Source organism: Neodiprion pinetum, chromosome 1 (assembly GCF_021155775.2).
Source record: "Neodiprion pinetum isolate iyNeoPine1 chromosome 1, iyNeoPine1.2, whole genome shotgun sequence".
NCBI lineage: Eukaryota > Metazoa > Arthropoda > Insecta > Hymenoptera > Diprionidae > Neodiprion > Neodiprion pinetum.
Window position 1 is genome coordinate 36690970 of NC_060232.1, and position 21356 is coordinate 36712325.

The 21356-nt window shown below is 41.5% G+C and overlaps 5 protein-coding genes across 5 annotated transcripts; 2 read left to right on the top strand and 3 right to left on the bottom strand.

Moving 5' to 3' along the window:
* Positions 1-2916: 2916 nt before the first annotated feature.
* LOC124224838 (collagen alpha-2(I) chain-like) lies at positions 2917-11435 on the top strand. The gene is made up of 8 exons (XM_046637044.1): positions 2917-3073; positions 3279-3583; positions 3716-3854; positions 4384-4575; positions 9491-9610; positions 9766-10130; positions 10312-10450; positions 11073-11435. Exons 1-8 carry the CDS (start codon positions 2987-2989, stop codon positions 11223-11225), a joined length of 1500 nt encoding a protein of 499 aa, XP_046493000.1. The 5' UTR covers positions 2917-2986; the 3' UTR covers positions 11226-11435.
* Positions 11436-13011: 1576 nt separating this feature from the next.
* Rpt1 (26S proteasome regulatory subunit Rpt1) lies at positions 13012-15204 on the top strand. Its single transcript, XM_046619992.2, has 6 exons — positions 13012-13219; positions 13319-13356; positions 13447-13929; positions 14175-14339; positions 14415-14581; positions 14688-15204. The coding sequence occupies exons 1-6, from the start codon at positions 13147-13149 to the stop codon at positions 15064-15066; spliced, it is 1305 nt and encodes a 434-aa protein (XP_046475948.1). The 5' UTR covers positions 13012-13146; the 3' UTR covers positions 15067-15204.
* LOC138190716 (sodium- and chloride-dependent betaine transporter-like) lies at positions 15199-16750 on the bottom strand. Its single transcript, XM_069134844.1, has 6 exons — positions 16551-16750; positions 16328-16440; positions 16121-16249; positions 15859-16056; positions 15624-15794; positions 15199-15535 (listed from the first exon to the last, which is right to left on the bottom strand). Exons 1-6 carry the CDS (start codon positions 16744-16746, stop codon positions 15302-15304), a joined length of 1041 nt encoding a protein of 346 aa, XP_068990945.1. The 5' UTR covers positions 16747-16750; the 3' UTR covers positions 15199-15301.
* Positions 16751-16832: 82 nt separating this feature from the next.
* Positions 16833-18276, bottom strand: LOC138191417 (sodium-dependent nutrient amino acid transporter 1-like). Its single transcript, XM_069138183.1, has 6 exons — positions 18190-18276; positions 17943-18072; positions 17674-17805; positions 17379-17607; positions 17104-17239; positions 16833-17015 (listed from the first exon to the last, which is right to left on the bottom strand). The coding sequence occupies exons 1-6, from the start codon at positions 18274-18276 to the stop codon at positions 16833-16835; spliced, it is 897 nt and encodes a 298-aa protein (XP_068994284.1).
* A 134-nt stretch (positions 18277-18410) lies between these two features.
* On the bottom strand, positions 18411-21047 carry dib (Cytochrome P450 302a1, mitochondrial). The gene is made up of 8 exons (XM_046619979.2): positions 20759-21047; positions 20197-20446; positions 19886-20061; positions 19579-19783; positions 19335-19497; positions 19010-19258; positions 18697-18909; positions 18411-18621 (listed from the first exon to the last, which is right to left on the bottom strand). The coding sequence occupies exons 1-8, from the start codon at positions 20928-20930 to the stop codon at positions 18511-18513; spliced, it is 1539 nt and encodes a 512-aa protein (XP_046475935.1). The 5' UTR covers positions 20931-21047; the 3' UTR covers positions 18411-18510.
* Positions 21048-21356: the final 309 nt, after the last annotated feature.

Here is a 21356-nt window from a genome sequence, read left to right on the forward strand (position 1 = left end):
ACCAAAAAATCTGGATACACGATACTATTCGGCTCGGTTTTATCATCATTTGTACAACTTTTTTTTCCAATTATACCAAAAATTTTATATTGGTTCCAGGATAAATCAATTTTCAACCTTATTCAATTAGAAAAAAAAAATAATATGGTAAATTAAATAAATTAACTTGACGTTGAAGTAACCAGAAAATTTAGTATTCGTAACTAAAACGGTACTGAATAGTTACTTGTACCACATTTTCTCGCAATTCAAACTATACTTAAATCTTTATTGCAACAAATCTTGTATTTGACTACGATTCTCTGGTGACTACAACAGATGAAATTTAAAACTCGGTAGAGGAAGCGTAGATTTCATCTGTGTGTGAAATTCTATGATATACGGTCGATTGGAACTATCGGATCTTCGGCAGGGCCAATTAGCGTTTCTAAAATAGGATTAACGATCGTTTATGTAACGATATCAGTATAACCTGTGTAACAGAGCACAGCTGTAATAGATTTGAAACTTGACACGTTACCTCACCTCGCGGTGTGCAGGAGGTCAAATTTAACGCGTAATATTTTTTGCCCAATTTTAAGGCCCTGTAATTAACGTTGAAAATTGACGAGATTTCGATCCCTACTATATAATTAAATTGTAACCCATAAGTGTATAAATTTTAACGATGAGCAAACAAATATCAAGCAACATCGAATCCCTTTCCTCCAGGTAAACGTGTTCACTTTGACAGGCGTATATTTTGAATTAACACGGTATCTAGCGGTTAAAAATTTTCGATCAGTTATGGAGTTGCGATATTACATCTCTCCGGCATGCGGCGATTTCTATCAAACACGAGGGTCTTGGACAAACGGCCGAACATCCTTTACGTCGATACGATATTAATCGCGATAGCTCGTGAGAATCGCACGCACCACGGCCCGAATCCCTTTCCCATTATGGTTATAAATTCTAACGATACACACGAAATCTGTATTTTGCATACAATCGGAAAACGGCGCCTCGGTCTACCGTTCCACTAGAAATATTTCGGCCAAGGTGCAACTGCGCGCTACAACGCGTACAAAACAATTTCATTACAGTTTGATCTTGCGCCAGAAATACAATTTTTTATTCTACTTTTATCTCGTCATTATTTCCTCCCTCCGATAGGTTTTGTTCTCATCTTATCTATCGACGATCGACTCGCGGATGATCTGGGATTCTTGTTTCCGCCGATTCTACACGTACGCGGTGAGACGGAGGCTCGGCGATTACGTTATACAGCGCAAGGCTGTAGGCCGTCTGGGAGGCGCGATGAAAATCGAAATCGAAGAGAAGGGAAAAAAGAAAAGTAAGAATGAATAATAAAAAAACAGAAAAAAAAAAAATAAAAAATACGAAATCTGTGGGTGGATCCCGCGTTAGCTCTCAATGTTGAGTGACGATAAACAAAAAATCACTTATTTACAACGTAATAAAATTTTGCACAAACCAGCAGACGACCATCGATAAAGAGAGAATCGCGAGTTGGAGGGAGAGAGCGAGAGGGAGAATATAATATCTAGATTAACGCCGGGATTTCCAATTCCGAACCGAATGGATGTCCTTAAGTATTTTTAAAAAAGCACTTTCTCTGCAACGCAATTACTCCCTGAAAGATTTCGTCGGCACGAATTGTCGACTAAATGTTCAAAATGCAAACAATGATTATCAGGCATTCCGAATGATCAAGAAGACACCTGTCAGCATGGCTCTTGGTTGCACACAAATCCGATTTCGAGTATGCGATACGAGACAGGTGCGTTGCGAAACATCCGCGAAAGTAACGATAAGCCCGTAAATCTCTAAACGATGTGGCAGGTGAGATAAGATGAAAAAAAATTAAACTCCCTCACTTTCTCAGAGTTATTATAATCGTTTCGATTGTAATTAGCTGTGACAGATGTTACGACGGGACGGTAATTGCAGGGGTTGGCTGTTAACGGATAACGGATAATTGTGCGCTGCGCACACATTCGAAAAATCTACATTGCAAAATTGAGTACCACGGATAGTTGCAGTCTGCAGGTGCAATTATACAGTTGCGATGCGGTTCTAGTTCTTGATCCAGCTCCGTGTGGAACATGCCGGTCTGGTTATAATGAAGCACGGAGTTCGCATGAGTAGTTATAATAGCTAAGGTACCAGCGACTTGATCTCGGGATTGACCTTTGTAACTTTATTGGCTCATCACTCGAGCGCAGAGGTGAGGATAGTTGGATGCTGAACCGTCTGGAAATAAGTGAGAATATCGTGCAAATATCGGCTGACTGAGTGCAGTTTTATCGCCGCGACGTTGGGGCTGCAAAAGAGTCGCGGGGGAATCGTAACGAGAAAGGGTCGCGATCACGGCTCGGAGCCAAGGCTGCTGGGCTATATATACCTGCCATGTACGACATCGGAATTTCATGATATTTTGAATTCTGTTGATCAACCTTCGAAAAATGAAAAATCCATTTGTAAATGTCTAGGTATAATATGGATGTGTGATATAAATTACGGATCGCGTCCGGGCGACATTCCGGTATCGGTAACAAATTCGCAGGGAATTTGAATTCCACACGTGGTATGATAGTGTTAGCGCAGGGTCGTCATGCGACATCCGTTTTAACGACAACTTGAATTCGATATGTATGCCTGAGGCGAACAAACACGTAGAAACCGCGAAATCCGTGTACGTGTACGTGCAAATTTAAACTGCCGGGGATCTATGAATATTTGTAAATTAATGGATGTACACCGGACAAGTGGTAATAATATTTGTTTTTTACCATTTTTAATTCTGTCGTTTGGTTTTGTTTTATCTTTTCTTTTTTCCCTTCACATTAACTCATCCTCGGATTTGCGTGCGCGAATTAACATCTACAAGTCGAGACTAATCAAGGGATGAGCCGATTTGACAATACCGCGCCGGCACCTGATTGGAGGAGACGATTAGCCGCTACTGATCAATTTGGTATAAATGGTGCGGGATCCGTATCCAGAAATCAGATTCATCCGAAGTTTTATCCTATCGGGAGCATCTTCTACTCTGACCATGCAGTTCCTAGTGAGTGATCTATCCGAATAGTTATCGAGTTATTATCACCGGACGATCGTTTCTACAGTCACTTATAATTTTTGATCGATAAAATATACCTAATAATCGAAAACGAGGCAGAGTTTGTACTCGGTAATCGAAGCGAAAAAATAAGGGAGTAAATTACTACCCGAGGAATTATTGTCGTACGAACTTAATTGTTCTTTAATTCCAGATCGTCGCTTGCGCTCTTTTGGGCGTGGCTCTTGGCCAGTACAACACATACCAAGGCTTCCCAGGCTACCAGGGCTACCAGGGATACCCAGGATACCAGGGATACCGGGGATACCAGGGATACCAGGGATACCCAGGATACCAGGGATACCAGGGATACCCAGGATACCAGGGATACCGTGGCTACCCCGGATTCCAGCCCGCCAAGCCTGTTGAGACCAAAGAGAAGGAAATAGTCCCGGTCAAATCGGTCTTCCCCGTCAATCCAGTCGTCACTCCAGTCTACACCAAGGGAGCGTACGAAAGGTAGGCCAGAATTCGAATCCTGACTATTGACTCGGTCGTCGACAAGGGGCCTTCGACTTTTTGACCGTTTATAAATGGTAATTTTCTACCCTGGAACGAACGTCGATTGTAAATTTGCATCATCTTTCCCAGCGGAGTCTACGCCCGTATTTTGGCCCAGGAACAGGATGTCTCTCCGGACGGTTCTTACTCCTACAGATACAGTACTGACAACGGAATCTCCGCTGCCGAGAGCGGCTCTCCCGCCAACGGTCCCACCGGTCCAGTAGAGGTAAATAATACTCGGTCTAATTGGTGGCAAAACATTTTTATCCCCGAGTAATCGATTCTCTCGACCGGTTACTGCCCAGTTTATTCTTCTTCGCTTTGCCTTTTAATTAACCTCTCTCTCTCACTCCTCCCCCTCCGTTGAAAGAATTACGATTTCTCGTGAAATTCTGTTGCGCACGCCAGTCGTAAACGATTGATTATTACCAGCAAACCGAATTGGGAAGGGGAAAATAAGGTAAAAGAATCAAACAATACCCGATGAGTAAGGTCACGATTTTAAGGCCACCGCAGTTAAAAATTTCGAAACACCGCCGTGCGAGGTATAAAGTCGACCGCGATGTCAGGATCCAGACAAACCCCCCGACATTTTGCATCGGACTTTACGTCCCCTTATCTCACTTTATCAATCGTCGATGCACACGCACCTTCGCGTACGAAGACCGCACTCCACTACTCGTACCGCTCTCGATACGGAGCGATAACCCTTCTTCCTCCCGGATGTCAAACGCTCATGCGCATTTCCGTTCCAGGTTGTAAACGGAGAGTACTCTTACGTCGCCCCCGACGGTACTCCCTTCCAAGTCCGATACGTCGCTGACGGAAACGGCTTCCACCCCCAGGGTGTCCACATCAGCACTGTAGGTTCAGGATACGCCCGACAGTACGAGGGTCGCGCCCTTAACGTTGCGGCTAAGCCCGTAGAAGCAGCAAAGAACAAGGAATAAGGACCTGCGTATTTATTTGGAAACAAACTAGCGTTAGTTATTAATCTGCTTGGCTTGAGGGCCACATTTGTTGTAATGTGCAATTTCACCGACCGACATGAGAATTAGAAGTGGAAGATGAATTAATAAAGTTTCAACTATAATTCAAACAAAACAATTTGCCTTTATCATATTGTTACACACATCCTGATCTGATCCTGACGAGTATCACATTATAGATATTGTTATTATAGAAAATTTCAGCAAAATCCAGGGTACAGTTGCAAAAACGATGCGAATAATTTTAGAATTGCAGGAAAATGTGACGCAAGAAACTATTTGTAGTATATAATCGTAGTGATTGTCGCTGCTATTACATTTTATGGTTATTACAACATCGAATGTGTTTGTTTAGATTTCTGCTTCTTGTTCGGCTAAACAAGGTCTTGATATCAATCTATTGTTGTACAAACGTGAGATGATCGAAATGGCTGGAAAAAGTTTGGAACGAACAGTGACCGTAGATCAAAAACTGTACAGTAATACATGCTAGATTTTCAGCAGATTACAGGTACAAGACTGATTTTCGCGTCACACTCAGAACTATACTTTTCAGTGATGGTAAAAAATGAGAATAGTCAAGGACTGTGTACTACAGTAACCTACGGAACTATGGAAATTTCAATGCTGGCGAATCAAATTCTCACGTCTGTCTGCCTATTATACCTTAAGTTTTAATGAAATTCCGTGATTTACGACCGTGTAATACAACTTCCTCGTAGCAAGAGGCATCCACGTTCAATCTCACGGGCTTGGGCAAATTCGAAGGTCGAGATGAGTAGCCGGACGAACACGTTCTCAATGCGATATATGGGGCATGCCACGTCAAATTAGCAGCCCATGCATCTCACCCTCTTCGATTCTCATCATTTTTTAGTACGATGTTCTTGTCAACCCAAAAAGATCCCGGGAATTCTTTCAGATTTTTTTCAGCCACCAGTGAAATTGGTAAAAACTCGCAGAAACAATGACGAAAACGCGATTTAAATTTTTTTTTAACATTTCACACTGATTCTGTGATTCGAAATATGGGTTTTACGCAAGACATGATAATGAGGTCTCAATATTATTTATTATTTTTACTATTTACTATTTCCGAAGTGGTCGTGCTTTTTTATTTTTCATGCGCCTCGATCTAAATAGACTGCAGAATCACATTATTTGTATGATTCCGTGATCTATTTAGACCGGGGAATGGGAAAATAAAGTCCAATTCGAACATGGGAAAACTAAAATGTTAAAAAAAAAAAAATAGTAAATATTGAGATCCCGTTATCATGCGGTGCTTAAAAATCACATTTCTAATCATAGAGCCTGTGCGAATTTGTACAGTTTTAAAAAAATGGTGTTTTTGGAATTGGATATTTACTTTTTTCTTCCAAATTTTACCGGTGGCTGAAGAAAATCTGAAAAAATTCACAGACCTTTTTCGAGTCGGTATGAACATCGTATCAAAAAATGATTAAAATCGAAGAGGACGAGGCACATGGACGGTTAATTTGACGTGGAATGCCCCAATACACATACAACGTCAACCCGGGTGGAATAATTGAGTATAAAATAAAAATTCAAATTTAAAATCGAGACCATGCCATTTCGTTTAGACCTTTGGATAACTTAGTTGCTTGGAATTTATTCACGCTGACACATGACAGACCAAACCACTTTTTGTCTATTACTATTTTTTTTTCCCTCTTATTTTTATCTCCATCTTCATTTCCCCCCCTTCGAACCGATGTCTGGCACTGAACAACACCCGTGTGTGTAAGCTCAGGGCGAGGCTGCGACTCGGCCCGCCTAGGCAAAGGTGAAAGTGCTCTACGCATCCCAAGTATCTTCCACGATTTTGCATTTTTTATTTTATTATACTGGTCAAGGACCGTCTAATATACGTATATTTGCGCTCGTTTGTCGGTGTGGAACCGTTCCAGTGTAGGCGGACGTATATAGTATGCCTACCTATCAAAAGGTGTTGTTGGGCAATGGCAAATGATATTTTCAGACGTATAAACGCTCGTAATATTTCGAATTACACGTTACGTCAACCAACCGCATGTACGCTCGATAGACCTTTTTACAGAACTGCATATCGTGATCCGTGCAAACTGTTCGTTGCATCGATCTAACGAAGTATTTGGCACAAAATGCCACGTCTTCATATCCAATTAGGTCATCGATGAAAAAGTATTCCCGTATTTCAGCGGATTGTGATATCCCGGATATGGAATTAATATTCTCTAGAACTTTCAATTTCGGGTAATCTCAAACTGCTGTGCGGTATGACTAATTGTATAATTAGCCACGAGTGTATTATTGACAACTATTTGCAAATAGTGTCATAGATTAAGATTGGAATTCGCAAACTGAGGCCATGCACTTCACGTGCTACGTTTCGATGAATAAGAAATTAAATCTGCTGGGAAAAACAAGCTTAGGCGTGGTTAAATTCCTGTGAACAATGAAAACAGCATTAATTTAACATTATTTTTGTATACATTGATGGCATGTTGTACAGTATTTGCAAAATATTGTCATTAGTCCATCGTGAAACATTGTAACGCAACATTATCCTTATAAGCGAGACGCGCATTATCGTTGACAAATTACAGTAATCAATCAGACAAGATAAGTAATATACAAGAACTTCTATTTCGTAATGCGAGGCGAATTTCATTTGTGCATATAAATCAGAGACCGAATAGCTTGACAGACCTTGATTGAACCGTATTTTACAAGGGGATGCGTACCTACCGATGTGAATCGGAATAAAGTGAATCCTGTTTCGCAGTTTTTTCAACCCCTTCACTTTAAAATGAAAACATTGACTCAAAATGCCTTCATTTGAGTAAAGAAACACTTTTTGGCCGATTTTGAGATGTTTTGGACAAGTTTCAAGAGCTGTTTTTTTTTTTCAAAATTTGCGTTTTTCTCGCAATGTGAGAATAATTTTAAAAAATAAATAGCGGCAATCGATTTGTCAGAAATTTTACCCCCACTTCATATACTTGACAATTATTTAATATGCAGTATGTTTCGAGAAAATTGTAAAAAACGAAAATAAAAATTGCGTAGCGAAAGGACTGATTTCGTTATTCTGTTGATTGCTAGCCAGAATCGAACACTATAAGAAAATAATATCAATATATTATTTTCACGAAGTTTGAAACACTGTACGCTTTCCAAAATTCACGAAAGCCGCGCGCACGCTTCTAATTTTATCGTATGTCACATATTTAAAATAGGTTTATAATAATAAAAATTAATTTATCGAGGAGAAACTATTTTATCTTTCGCAAATTAAAAAAATGTATAGTTTCCTTTTCGTCCTAATTATTCGCATCGGATTGCGAGATTCTCGGGCGAATTCAAAGTCGCTGCCGCAGCTACGATGAACGTTGTCCAAATTTTTGCCACCGCTGTCTCTATCTAGCGGCAAGGCAAAGTATCGACTTCGCGAAAATAACACAACCCGATGGATCGCTATATCGGTAACATTAATGAACCTATGGCAACTGCTCGTATGCATCATGCTCTGAAACCCGCTTCGATGCTTCAGACGCATTTAAATACGTAGGTGAAATTCGGCTCGCTCTGCGAGCGGTATTTTGAAATTTGCGCGCGGTTCCGAAGCGGGTAATTAGAAATTCGATCCCTTCTTGAAAGCATAGCGAGTTCGACACGACTTAACATTTTCTTTCCCCTGCCAGGTTCTCCTGTCCTTTTACTTTAAATCACATATAGATTGAAAAAAAAAGTTTCTAATATCGGTTGGAAATGAAGTTTTGTAATTTCAATTTTGACATTTTTGGAACATTATAATAGTCAAAAAATGATTGCCAGAAAGATTTCGGCTTCTTCCGACAAACTCTCGCGATGATCTCGGGAACGGCGCGATAGAAAAATCTGAAATTTGCAGAACTTGACAGTTAATTGATGGCCATGAAACATTGCTATCAAATTTGGCAATGAAATCACTCGTTCTAAAATATTTTTATGATAATTGACGGTACTTGTTCCAGTGATCGCTTTGGGTTCAATGGCGATGAAGAGTACCCCGAAAAATTTTGTCCTTACGATTTGTTTTCATTACTTCACCTATAAGCCCTGCGAATTGGCGATAGTACGTCATAATTAGCGTGGCGCCATTTCGATTACATCCGGCTAGATGTGGTTCGATCAATGAGATCATCTGCCTCACGGATTAAATTTATTGTATCGGTGTTTCGATCCTTAGCAAATCCGAAAACATTTCCGTATGATAATTGGCTTCAGTGCGAATAAATTTATCATCGTACCTACGTGTTCACACCTCCATAAAGCTTTATGCGGCTGTTTTTAATGTCCTGTACAATTGGCGCCTGGAAAAACAATGTCGTCCTGATAATTCCGCAGTTTTGTGGTATACCAGTTTCCAAATTGACACGAGGATTTAATCTTATCTCAAGTCCAACGATTGGCCTTCGAAAGCCATTAAATATGTTATATAAATAAACGATCGACTGTTGACATTCCATAAATGGTAACACCCACCGAATTTGAATTCTCTCTAATCTGGTGACATTGAGATCAATGATGTTACTCGCATAGCTGAATTCGTCACATCCGTTCATCATCGTATGTTTACGCCTACGGGCATTGAACACAGTCCTAAAAAATTGTATAAATGTTAATGTTAATAGTTCGGATTGAGAAATATTGGTAAATTGATGGGTGTGTACCGGACGAGTTTTAATTTTGTCTTCATTTTTTATTATTATTATTTTTTTTTTTTTATTCAAACTCATTCGCCGATTCACGTGCGACGATTATACACATGCTTTAACACTGTTAAGGGATTGAACTGGTTTCAGAATACGGGCGATCCGATTGGTAGATACGGAGAAGGAGTCCTGATCACTTTCATATAAATAGAGCGAACTCGGACTCCAGAAATCAAATTAACCCGGAGCTCAATCCTCTCGACAGCATCATATCGTTGAACATGCAGTTCTTAGTGAGTATTTTTTCAAATATTACAAAGACTCGACAAACGCATTAGCCCTTTTTCTATTGTCTCGAAAATTGGGAACAGTGTGATATTTATACTCGAATCTGCGGAAACATCGGAAAAAGTGAAACTCATCCAGCGTAACTTCTATATTATTCCAGATCGTCGCTTGTGCTCTTTTGGGAGTGGCTCTTGGCCAGTACATCGGGTATCCAGGATACGCAGGATACGCTGGATACTCCGGTGTGTACCCAGGAGACCGAGGATACTCGGGATACCCAGGATACACGGGATATCCAGGATACCGAGGATACTCGGGATACTCAGGATACTCTGGATTATACCCAGGATACGCAGGATACGACGGATACCGTGGCTACCCCGGATACGCCGGCTACCAGACCGTCAAGCCCATCGAATCAAAGGCGAAGGAAGCATTCAAGACAATTGCAACGGTAGCCGAGGTTAACCCAGTGTATCCGGTAGTCGCTCCAGTCGTCCCGATCGTCCCGAAGGCGTTGGGAAGGTACGAAAATTTGATTTGCTACTCGGGACCAAGGTCTTCTTTCACTGACGAGGGAAACCCTTGGTGAAATTGCTCTCGAAGGACCAGATTCGCGGATGAATCGCCAGTTTTTCCAATTCCGCGGCGGAAAGTGTGGATTGGGTATTTTTTATTCAACGATTATCCTTGTTTTTTCTTCCAGCGAATCCTACGCCCGCATCGTCAACCAGGATCAGGCCAGCGCTCCGGATGGTAGTTACAGGTACAGCTACCAGACTGAGAATGGAATCACTGCTGCCGAGAGCGGCTCATCAGTCGTTGGTCGCAACGGTCCAGCAGAGGTTTGCACAATTATTGAACAGCCGTGTAATCCTAACTCCATTCGTCACCATCCGTCTTTCCGATGTCTTATATATTGAAGAGCGAGTCGATGCGTTTAATCAGCCCAGAAACACTTTCGATTCGAGATAATATCAAATGAATTGATTTCTTGAAACTGGTCGAAGTTCGGATCCATTACCGAGGGGAAGAATCTAGACGAGCTTGATATCGATCGGCACTTAAAAATCAGCGCGGCGATATAAAGTGGTTCGCGAAGCTAATCAAAGAGCTATAAAACTTGTCGAAACATTCGTGTTATTTAAATTCTTACGAAAGAAGATCACCTCCGAATGAGCGAACACTAGTTCTGAATTTGATTTAACATTGAACGCGAGCTTCTCAGTTGGTGGCATAAAATTGCCACGCCTAGGTGTTGTAATCGAAATTGATGTGTGAAATACTCTTTTTATTTTGGCAAGACCATCATCCTTAATGAGGTTTACCGTCTTTGCAACCATTCGACTCTGCAATACCTCTCGCGTTCTCTATGCGTTTCCCTTTTTCCTTCTTTCTGATATTTTCGGCTTTCTCGTTTTTTCCAACGGAAGTCACTGCTCAACTGCCTTTCAATTTTTGTTTCAGGCTGTGGTCGGAGAGTACGCTTACACCGCCCCCGACGGAACTCCCATCCAAGTCCGTTACACCGCTGATGAAAACGGTTTCCATCCCCAAGGAGTCCACATCCCGAGCACCGCCAGATACCAGAAAAGAGCCGCTTCTGCCGCTGAAAAATGAGACTTGGCGAAAAGACTGTCAAAGCTGACCGACAAGGCTACGAGCTGCGACCGCCGTCGAACCCTAAAACGAACTAATATTAATTATGACACATAAATTCATGTTAGATCTGTTTCATTTTTTACCGATAATCCAGCTATATGCGATTAACGCTATTGTAATTAACGTCCGATGTATAACGGGATTTGAATAAAAAACATATACCCACGACCATAAGTATTTCAATCCCCATTTTTCAAAAATATATAAAGTCATCAGCATGTGACATTTACCGTTAGTGAATCGTTCTTGTACCACATATATTACTTATATATACTTTAGTTTGATTGGAATTTAGCGAGAATTTATGACCGTGTTACAGAACATCCGGATCACGGTAGGTGTGTATATGACACGTTTAATAACACATCTCTAGATGAATCCCAAGGTGGAGATCACTGTTTAGATAACATATGTTTTCCAATATTTATCGTCCCGTAACTCGAACAGCAAAAACAGGTCTAGAATTGGAACGCAATTGCCCGCATGAGAAATATATTTGCGAACATTATTTGCGGACACGTATTCTGTTGCACTACGTCGCATTAACCCAATGTATGAGGATCATATATCTTTCGCAAAGAAATATGACCTCGAACATTTTTCTCATAGAATATAAATGTTTTTTTATGCGTACTCAGGGAGTGCTAAGAAAAAAACGAGTATTTCGCTGTTCCAGATTAGGTGGGCGTATCTTTTAAATGTTTCGCAAGAGCAGATGACATTTGTAGACAGAAATTTTAGTGAACAATATTAATGATAACATTATGATGATAACGATCAATAAACATTAGGTTTTGTGGAACTGGAAAGCGTCAATTTATACAAGCCTTAATCTGAAACATCGATGTACGCAACGTTTATACAAAATGCCAACCGCTGCCACCCAAATAGGTCATGTCAATATTCTTTCGCATATTTCAATCGGTAATACCAGAATTTATAGTCATAGTCACCTTAAAAATATCGACAATTCAAACCTAGTGGAAAGCGAGCTGCGGCTTAGAATTACGTCAGATCACGATTAGAACACATCTATCGTGATATATGGTGCTATCTCCAAAACACAAGGCAATATTGTGTACCCGGATGTAAATAACTTCTACTTGTATATTCAGAACAAAAAAATTCCAAACCCCGTTCACCTAATATTTTCTATAGATCGAAAATGAACACTTAACAAAGGGGAAAATTCTTACGGATAATTCAAATTTCTATGAATAATATAATTATACAGATGTAATACAGTGCAGTGCTAAAATGAATCATGAAAGATTTATACACAATAACGAAATACCGTCTGCGTAATACATTCTCTTCATTCCGTCGTTGAGACGTCGCATTCCTTATAAGTAAAACGAGCGTCACAACTGTTGACCGATTATCCCAATAAATCGACCTCAGATGTAATACGTAAGAATTGTCCTCTTTGCAATACGAATTATAAAGATTTAACACATTCTTCTATCTTAGATTCAAACAGGCTGTGTAGAACTGCTACAGAAACCGTTCTGCCTCCCGTTTTCAACGTAAAGCTTTGTATCACCATTTTTCGCGGTTGGTCGTGATTCCAACGGTGATTCGAACGAATTCGAACCGCCGATGGTAACATAGGTACCAATTTGGACTAGTTTTCAATACTGCTGCTTCTATCTGGCGGCAAAATAAAATACTACTTGAACGAAGCCTATCCATTTTGATGATTCGCCTTCGCCATCTATGCATACGTAAAAAATTTCATGCCCATCTGTCACGAACGGTAATTCTGCTTGTAATACAGATTGATCCTAACCTAACCTAGTCGACCGACCGTTTGTCATTCTCAAATTTACGAAGTGTAACATATTATAATTCCGGAGTATTGATAATAAAATCAATAAAAATGCCGGACCATCTAGGAGACGATATGCGTAAGGTGAAACCGGAGAAAGAGAAGGAAGAAAAGGAAATAAAATGTGAGAATCCTGCCAGGGAAACTTTCGCTTGATTCGAAATATCGATGCTCTGTTACACGGCATTTTATTCGGTTATTGAATTGTATTTTACTGTTTCAGCTCTTGACGAGGGAGATATCGCATTACTTAAAACATACGTAAGTTTGTAAATATTGCGATAGAAACACCTGTGTTAAAACACATCGCAAAATTATATTCAATCTGATTCACTCTCTTTCCTGTTTCAGGGCCAGGGACAATACACAAAGAGCATAAAAGTCGTCGAGGAAGACATTCAGACAATAATAAAGCGCGTAAATGAATTGACGGGCATCAAAGAGTCGGACACGGGACTGGCGCCGCCTGCGCTCTGGGATTTGGCAGCGGACAAACAGACGCTGCAGAATGAGCAGCCGCTGCAAGTAGCGAGATGCACCAAAATCATAAATGCCGACTCGGATGATCCCAAGTACATAATAAATGTGAAGCAATTTGCAAAGTTCGTCGTAGATCTCGCCGACTCTGTCGCCCCCACGGATATAGAAGAGGGAATGCGCGTCGGTGTCGACCGCAATAAGTACCAAATCCACATACCTCTGCCTCCGAAGATCGATCCCACCGTCACCATGATGCAAGTAGAGGAAAAACCTGATGTCACCTACAGCGATGTGGGAGGATGCAAAGAGCAGATTGAAAAGCTTAGAGAAGTTGTTGAAACGCCACTTTTACATGTATGAACAAATTTTGTCAATAATTCATAATCGCGGAGACAACTGTTAGTAACAAATATGGATATTTGTTACTGTTTATTAAATAATTTCTTATGAAAACTGTTATTTTTCGTTGCACAGTCGTTAACTTTTATGCAAAAACTCGGCGTCACATACTGTCGGGAGTACTTGAGATTGGAAAAAATGCTAACATCAATTGTCGTTGTTTTTAATGTTGATTAATTTTTTCCTCTGCACGTTTCTAGCCTGAGAAATTCGTCAACCTAGGTATCGAGCCACCAAAAGGAGTCTTACTGTTCGGACCACCAGGTACGGGAAAGACACTGTGCGCTCGAGCAGTAGCAAACAGAACCGACGCTTGCTTTATTCGTGTTATCGGTTCTGAATTAGTTCAGAAATACGTTGGAGAGGTATGTAGCAAACAAGGAAAAGCTCTGTTCGTGAATGAAATATTAATTATAACTCATTGATACTTACCTGAACAGGGTGCTCGAATGGTCAGAGAACTGTTTGAAATGGCGCGTAGCAAGAAAGCCTGTCTAATTTTCTTTGATGAAATTGACGCGATTGGTGGTGCAAGGTTTGACGATGGCGCCGGTGGAGACAATGAGGTACAGCGTACTATGCTCGAGTTGATCAACCAGTTGGACGGGTGAGTTTTAGAAATACTATAAATAGAAGTGTGTTTAGATAATGCATAACCAATCGTCGCCAGGTTATTGACTACACAGTCCGATATAATGACCACAATTTTCCAGGTTCGATCCGAGAGGTAACATCAAAGTACTGATGGCAACTAACAGACCAGACACTCTAGATCCGGCTTTAATGCGTCCTGGACGTTTGGACCGAAAAGTAGAATTCGGATTGCCTGATCTAGAGGGCCGAACGCATATATTCAAAATTCACGCACGTTCCATGAGCGTCGAAAGAAATATTCGGTTCGAACTACTCGCTCGATTATGTCCAAACAGCACAGGGGCTGAAATTCGCTCAGTTTGTACCGAGGCCGGCATGTTCGCAATCAGAGCGCGTCGCAAGGTAGCAACGGAGAAAGACTTCCTAGAAGCTATTCACAAAGTGATCAAATCGTACGCCAAGTTCTCCGCCACCCCGAGATACATGACCTACAATTAATCTCGCTAGGCTTCAACCATTCTTTGTATCAACAGTTTGGTAAATTTGAACAACTACTCGTGCTTTGAATTTTGCTAATTTATCCAATGCGAATTTTCATTATGATAATTTGTCTTATAAAGAATCATCGTATTGTAATATTGTCGTTATTTAATTGTACCCTCACCTCCTCGATTCACTGATTACCAAGAAACGGAACTTTTTTAGGATTTCAATTGGAGTATCATAGGGCTCTTCAAACGCCGTCTTTTAAGGTTTTCAATCCGTACTGTTTCAGCTTGTTTCTGATAGCTTCCCTCTTTCGGATTTCCGCCTCCATTCGCTTGTTGTCGAGCAGACAGATGTGAGCGCACGGCTTATTCACCTTGTAACGCAATTCTCTCCTGGGATTGAAGCCTCGTCGTGTTACGTTCATCTCCTCGTCGGGGCAGCCCCAGTATTTCGTCGGATAAAATAGTAGCCCCACTGTCTACCTTGTCGTATGCATATAGTAACTAAGAAACGATCGATCTTATACTGATGATTGATGATTTTCGCTTACTAGAAACATTACTCACATGAGTTCGTACGTGTATGCCGTACGTGATTAGACCAACAATGAGAAGAGGAATTACGAGGCTGATGCAGGAAAGGATCAGGAAAGGCTCAAGCTCCCAAAGTTCGTCATATAGAGTATTTATCCTAGTGGGCAGAGAGAAGAAGACTGCGAGGTGGTAGATCGTGTAGTACTGGAATTGAACAAGCATTTAGAAATCACCTCGTGTACATGGACAAAAAGCAAGATTCACCAACCGTGGCAATCAGCGGCGTCAAATAGAAGATGGCCTTCATGAGAAGATTCGGTTCGAATTTGTACATGAATTGTATATCGTCGCAGAGCCGTGTTACGGAGTAAGAAAATAGGATAAGCGAAGTCATGATCGCAAGGATCAACAGGGTCACCAAGGTTCCAACAAAGTCGAGAAAATCGTTGATAAATATTCCTCCAACCTGAAGAGGGTGTCGGATTGAGAAAAAAATTTCATCTCCAGGACTGTTAAACCGCATTTTATACCTTTGTCGTGAAAATAAGGCTAACTGCAAAACAGGAAAGCGTCACTATGCTGACAAGATATGACCGGTACGATTTTACAGATGGAAAAGCTTCCAAGAAAGAATTGACCGTTGCGGTGAAGACTATGGTCTGAAATCGAAAAGGTATCATTTGTCGGCGAAAACACTGAACAGTTCGGTCGCATGGACATACATAATAAAGCCTCACCATCTCCATGACTCCCTTTATAAAAAAAATCAAAAAAACCGCAACGATCCAAAGCTTTGCCATCGGCAGCAAGGATAATTGGGTTGGGATAAAAGCCGTGACGACCACCTCGTCTGCAACAAAAAAACCTGGCTAGTTGTTGTCTCGAGTTTACTCGAGGTGAAGAACTAAAGGCAACCGAAGTCAACGCAACGCCGGTATAAAGAATAATTATTCAACGAACGTGGCCAGATGAAGCAGCTCATATCAAGGCCCTGATTATCAGCCATTGACCCGTAACAGGAAAAGACATAATAGATTCCAAGGTACTGCAGTATGCTGGCAAGAAAGCCAACCAGAAGGACGTCTGTGTCGGGCATGGAGTTATCTGGGCCGTAGCTTCCCAGTTGTATGACGGTACCCTCGCATATGTGCGACATGAGAATAGCGTGAGTCAATGCTTTGACCCAGATCTTAAGTCCAAGAATGAACCAGGTTTCAGCGCACCAGTAAAAAATGGGTTAAATCAAAGAGTTGAAAAGCTTAGGAGACATCGTGATGTCAACTTAATGCTCACTTTGTAATTGAACAAGCCACTGAAGTCCAGCATGAGAAGGGTGCCTTTTTCCGAGTAACCCTCGCTCGCCCAATCTATTAGTAGCATCAGGAAGTAGATGGTCGTTACGGAATAAGCGAGCTTAGCAAACATCTGGGAAAGAATGAATCAAAGTCAATTTCTTCTTCGGTAATGATTTGGAATGAGATGCAGTGAATGAGTAATAAGCAAGGCCTTGTACTCCTTTGAACGATCCGAAGTCACGAGTGGTCAGAATACCGACGATTATCCAGACCAGCGCTGAGGCCGCTACCCATTTTGAGTTTACCGGACCGATACCGTCGGGTTTTTCATCCGGTCGCCAGAGGTTCGACACGCTGCAGACCAAAGTATCGAAGGGTTCTTTAACGCCCTAGTATTAAGCAGATGGAATGCATTTAGGAATGAGCGAAGGGGATGAACTATGTGTTCGCCACTCTTTGGTGAACACCTTACGGCTACCGAACTGGAGCTCACCGATAGTACTGAGCGATTCCTGGATAATAGGTGTTGTTGCAATCGACATTTTTGGGTTTTGAACTGAGCTCGAAGCACGGTGGCAAGTTTTCAGACTCGTAGGTACAATCGGTCCAGTAATTTTCCGGCATGAAGGGTATCAGGATGGATTGTAGGACGAGTTGACCGGTTAACGCACTCCAGTAAATACAGGTGTATAAAGAAAAGGCCATCATGCTCGCGCCAATGCCTGTAAATTATTCGCGAAAATTTGGAGTTGTTGGTATCACGTAATCCGTGAAGCGAAAATCCTTACCGTAACCGATTGGGAAGATGTTCCATATCTTTATGTAGCCAAACTTTGAATAGTATCCAAGGAAGAGATGTTGACATTGAAGCGGCGCTATCACGATGTGGTGAATTCCGTAGTAGAGTATCAGAAACGATACTGTAACGTAACCCGAGAACCAAAATAACATTGGCAATGTGTCCCTCAAGGAGAATTAAATCGGAATCAATTTCTGCATCATATTTCGAAACGGGTTTCTCACTTTTGGAGTTCAGTTTGTTACTCTGAGTACGTACTTCCGTTATACTGAGCGGACTTTGTAACGGTAACGATGAAATTGTTATTTCCCGACTGCAGAATGAAGAGGATAGCCAAATACTCCAGGCGATTTCGAAATACCTTGTTCTCATCCCACCGCCGATTCTCCTGAAGATGAAAAGACACTCGAATTAAAAATTCACGTAGCGGTTAGGGTGTAATCGGTCAACTCTAGCTTAAATCTAGGAAATCGATCGAGATAATAACAGAGTGTTTATGTCCGACAGATTCCACGTCGCTTATGGATTCGTGTTTCCGTTCTTCTTCGTCTTCGGCGATCTTGTCGTTTTCGTCATTCCTTTTCGCAATCATCGCTGTTAATATGGACAATTTTTACCTCACCTGTCAAGATTCGATCTCGACATTCGGACTGAAACCAAATCGCTACTGTTTCAAAAGTGGCGAATCGAGGAACGGGTGATGAAACATTAGAAAAACAATGTGAATATGCTCTGGCATAATATGCGAAAGATTTTTTTCTTCAAATTTCGAACGAAAATAGATGAAGATCAGTTACAAAATCTGATTTTCCAGACCGAATTAGCCTTATTTTCTACGGCTAAAGTTCAGTTTTATTGGCACGTTGGGTACGTTAATGAGCAGCGAAACCCAGTCCAACAGTTTTCCTTCCCACGAGAATTTCAAGTCCCGACAGATCTGAAGAAGAAGGATGAGCATGACTTTGTCTTCCGGAACCAAGGATCTAAAAATACTATCAAACTTTCAACACACCCTCAGCAAGAATATTTGAATATTCTGCTCTGCCAATCGTCTCGCGATACATGATCGAGGACCGTGGCCAAAAGGAATAACCAAAAAGGGGTTGAAAGGTGCATCCGATGACGCTTCGCCCTCCCGAATCCATCGTTCGGGTTTGAACTTGATCGGATCGTTGAAATTTTCCTCAAGTCTGCATATCACTTGGTTCTGAGTCACGATAACGGTCTGAAAAAAATCGATGTTCACAGATAAACGTCGTGCGACAGTCGGTCTTGGGTAGTTTCACGCAGCTAAGCCAACGAATGATCGAACTCCTTTTACTTACACCTTCCGGCACGTGATACCCGTTCAGAACTGCGTCCGTTTGCAGAATCCTTCCAACACCAACGGAAATCGGATTCATCCTGAATGTCTCCTTGATCACTGCCTTGGTGTAAGTCGCGTTGTTCAGCACATCGCCGTCGATCGGTTTGTCCGTCGTCGGCAACAAGTTGATCGATTCTCTGTGCAGCTTCTCTTGAACTTCGGGATTTTTGGCCAGATGATAAAGCACAAAGGACGTGCTATTCGCCAGCTGAAATAACCCGTAAAAAATTAAGGAAACAGTCGTATCGGTTGTTGCAGTCCGCAAGTTTTTGATTATTCTTCACCGTGTCCATTCCCGCAAGGAGCATGTCGCACGCCATTCCGATTACATCTTTCTCGTCGATGTTCGGATTGCTCAGGTACATTTCAAGCAGCGATTGCTTTTCGGTTGGTGAGCTCGTCTGTTTCATCGATTCAATTTTCCTGCTCACCATGTCCACAGCGACTCTTTGCAAAAAAAAAGAAAAAATGGAACATTAACTGGTGCAACTAGAACGAAGGTGGCCTCTGTTATCTTAGCGCGCTTACTCCTCCATGAAGCTTTGGGCTTTGCACAATTTCCGGTACATCGGCGTATCGAAGAACCTCCACAGCTGCGGCCCGTTGTCCAACTTTAAGATAGTAGTGTTCGTGGAATTGGCCGCGTCTATTAGTCTCGAACTTCGCGAATCACTGTGCAATTCATCGGGCGAAAAGCTGTGCAGTCTAACGTCAAAGGCCACGAGACACGTTACTGGAAATTAACGACAGGTCATTTTTCATCGCACACTCAATAGTCGGATCGCGTTTTTCTTAATTTTACGTTATCTTTGTTTGAAATTCCAATTCCCATTACATTCCAAGTACAGTCTTGACAACACAGGTAGAAAATCTTCATGCTTCGACTGCGTACTGAACTGGATAAATTCGCCGATCACCTCGTCCGTCTCTTGCAAATAACTTCGAACGTTTTGAGGCCGACTCAAACCCTTTTGAAATTCCCGTCGAATCCTCCACCAGTCTGATCCATTACTGGAGGGGGGAAAAAAAGAAAATTCTTACGATTCTGCGTCTCATTGTCATTCTGATAGAAATTTGAGTAAACTTAATTTATACAGTGTTCCCAATTCACAAATGTCGAAACGCTTATTTCATGTTTTTACATACGTAGGCAGAAGACCGCCAGTATTGTAAATGGCGGGTCTGTCGGTGCGGTATTTTTCCAGTGCAAGATGACTCCTTCGTTTCGGATACAAGCCTCGTTCGCGACTCTCCATGCGAAATATTTCCTCTATATCTTCAGGGCGAAAGACCCAGAGGACGTTAACTCCCGGTATAATCTCTTCACGAACCAGCGGACCGTACTGCTTCAATTTCTTCGCACCGTTCTCGTGGAGTTTCTCAAAATTGTATTTTCCTATCGAATCGATGAAAATTTTTATGACCAGAGAAAGTCTCAAGCATCAATCGATTTGCTAGGCTTATTTCGCATCCACGGTCGTGAGTGAAGACGGCTTAAGATACCAGCTTAAATGTAACTCGCTCTTAATTTATATTTTTGTTTGTAAACAGAGATTATAATTTGCCGAGATCTTGGAGTGAATCAGCTACGATGTACCATTCATTAATGGACTATTATATTACTATCCGCGATCAAACGGTGCCGAATTCAGCACACAATGAGAATAATAATTGTATACCTGATATTGTTAATAAAGTTTATACTGACCAAAATACGGCAAATAGTGATACAGGGTTCCAATTACAGGGAAAGATCTCGGCCCCGGAATATCCTTGAAGGGTTTGACATCCTGCGCTGTTTTTACTCCGCTTTGAAATCGTTTTATCAATCGCAACGGTCTCAGGGCACGAGCGTGAAGCATTTTAAACCGTAACTTCATGCCTACTTTACTCGACGCACTATTTTTCAAAAATAACAACCTTTGTGTCACGATGTAAGCCGAAAACTAAGAGCTGTTCAAATTATTGGACGTTCTGTCGACGGCTTCTTGCACGTATCTCGTCGCCCATCTTTGCTGTCGCTTCCCATCCTCTCTCCGTCTCTTTCGTCTCCTTCTTTCTTGCAGAAGCGATGAAGCTAGCCTTTTCCTTCCCCTGGATCGTCTTATTCATATAATCCGTGTGCCCCAAGCCGATAGAATTTCAAATACCATGCATTAATTTGATCCGAGGTAAGATTGTTTAGTGCTGAGTAACCGCCATGTGCGATAAACAGTTTTACTTAGGTCGAAATAAGATTCTAGCTGCGGAATAATCAAAGCGTAAATTCTGCTTACACGATCACTGAAGGTTTTAAACCGGTTCCG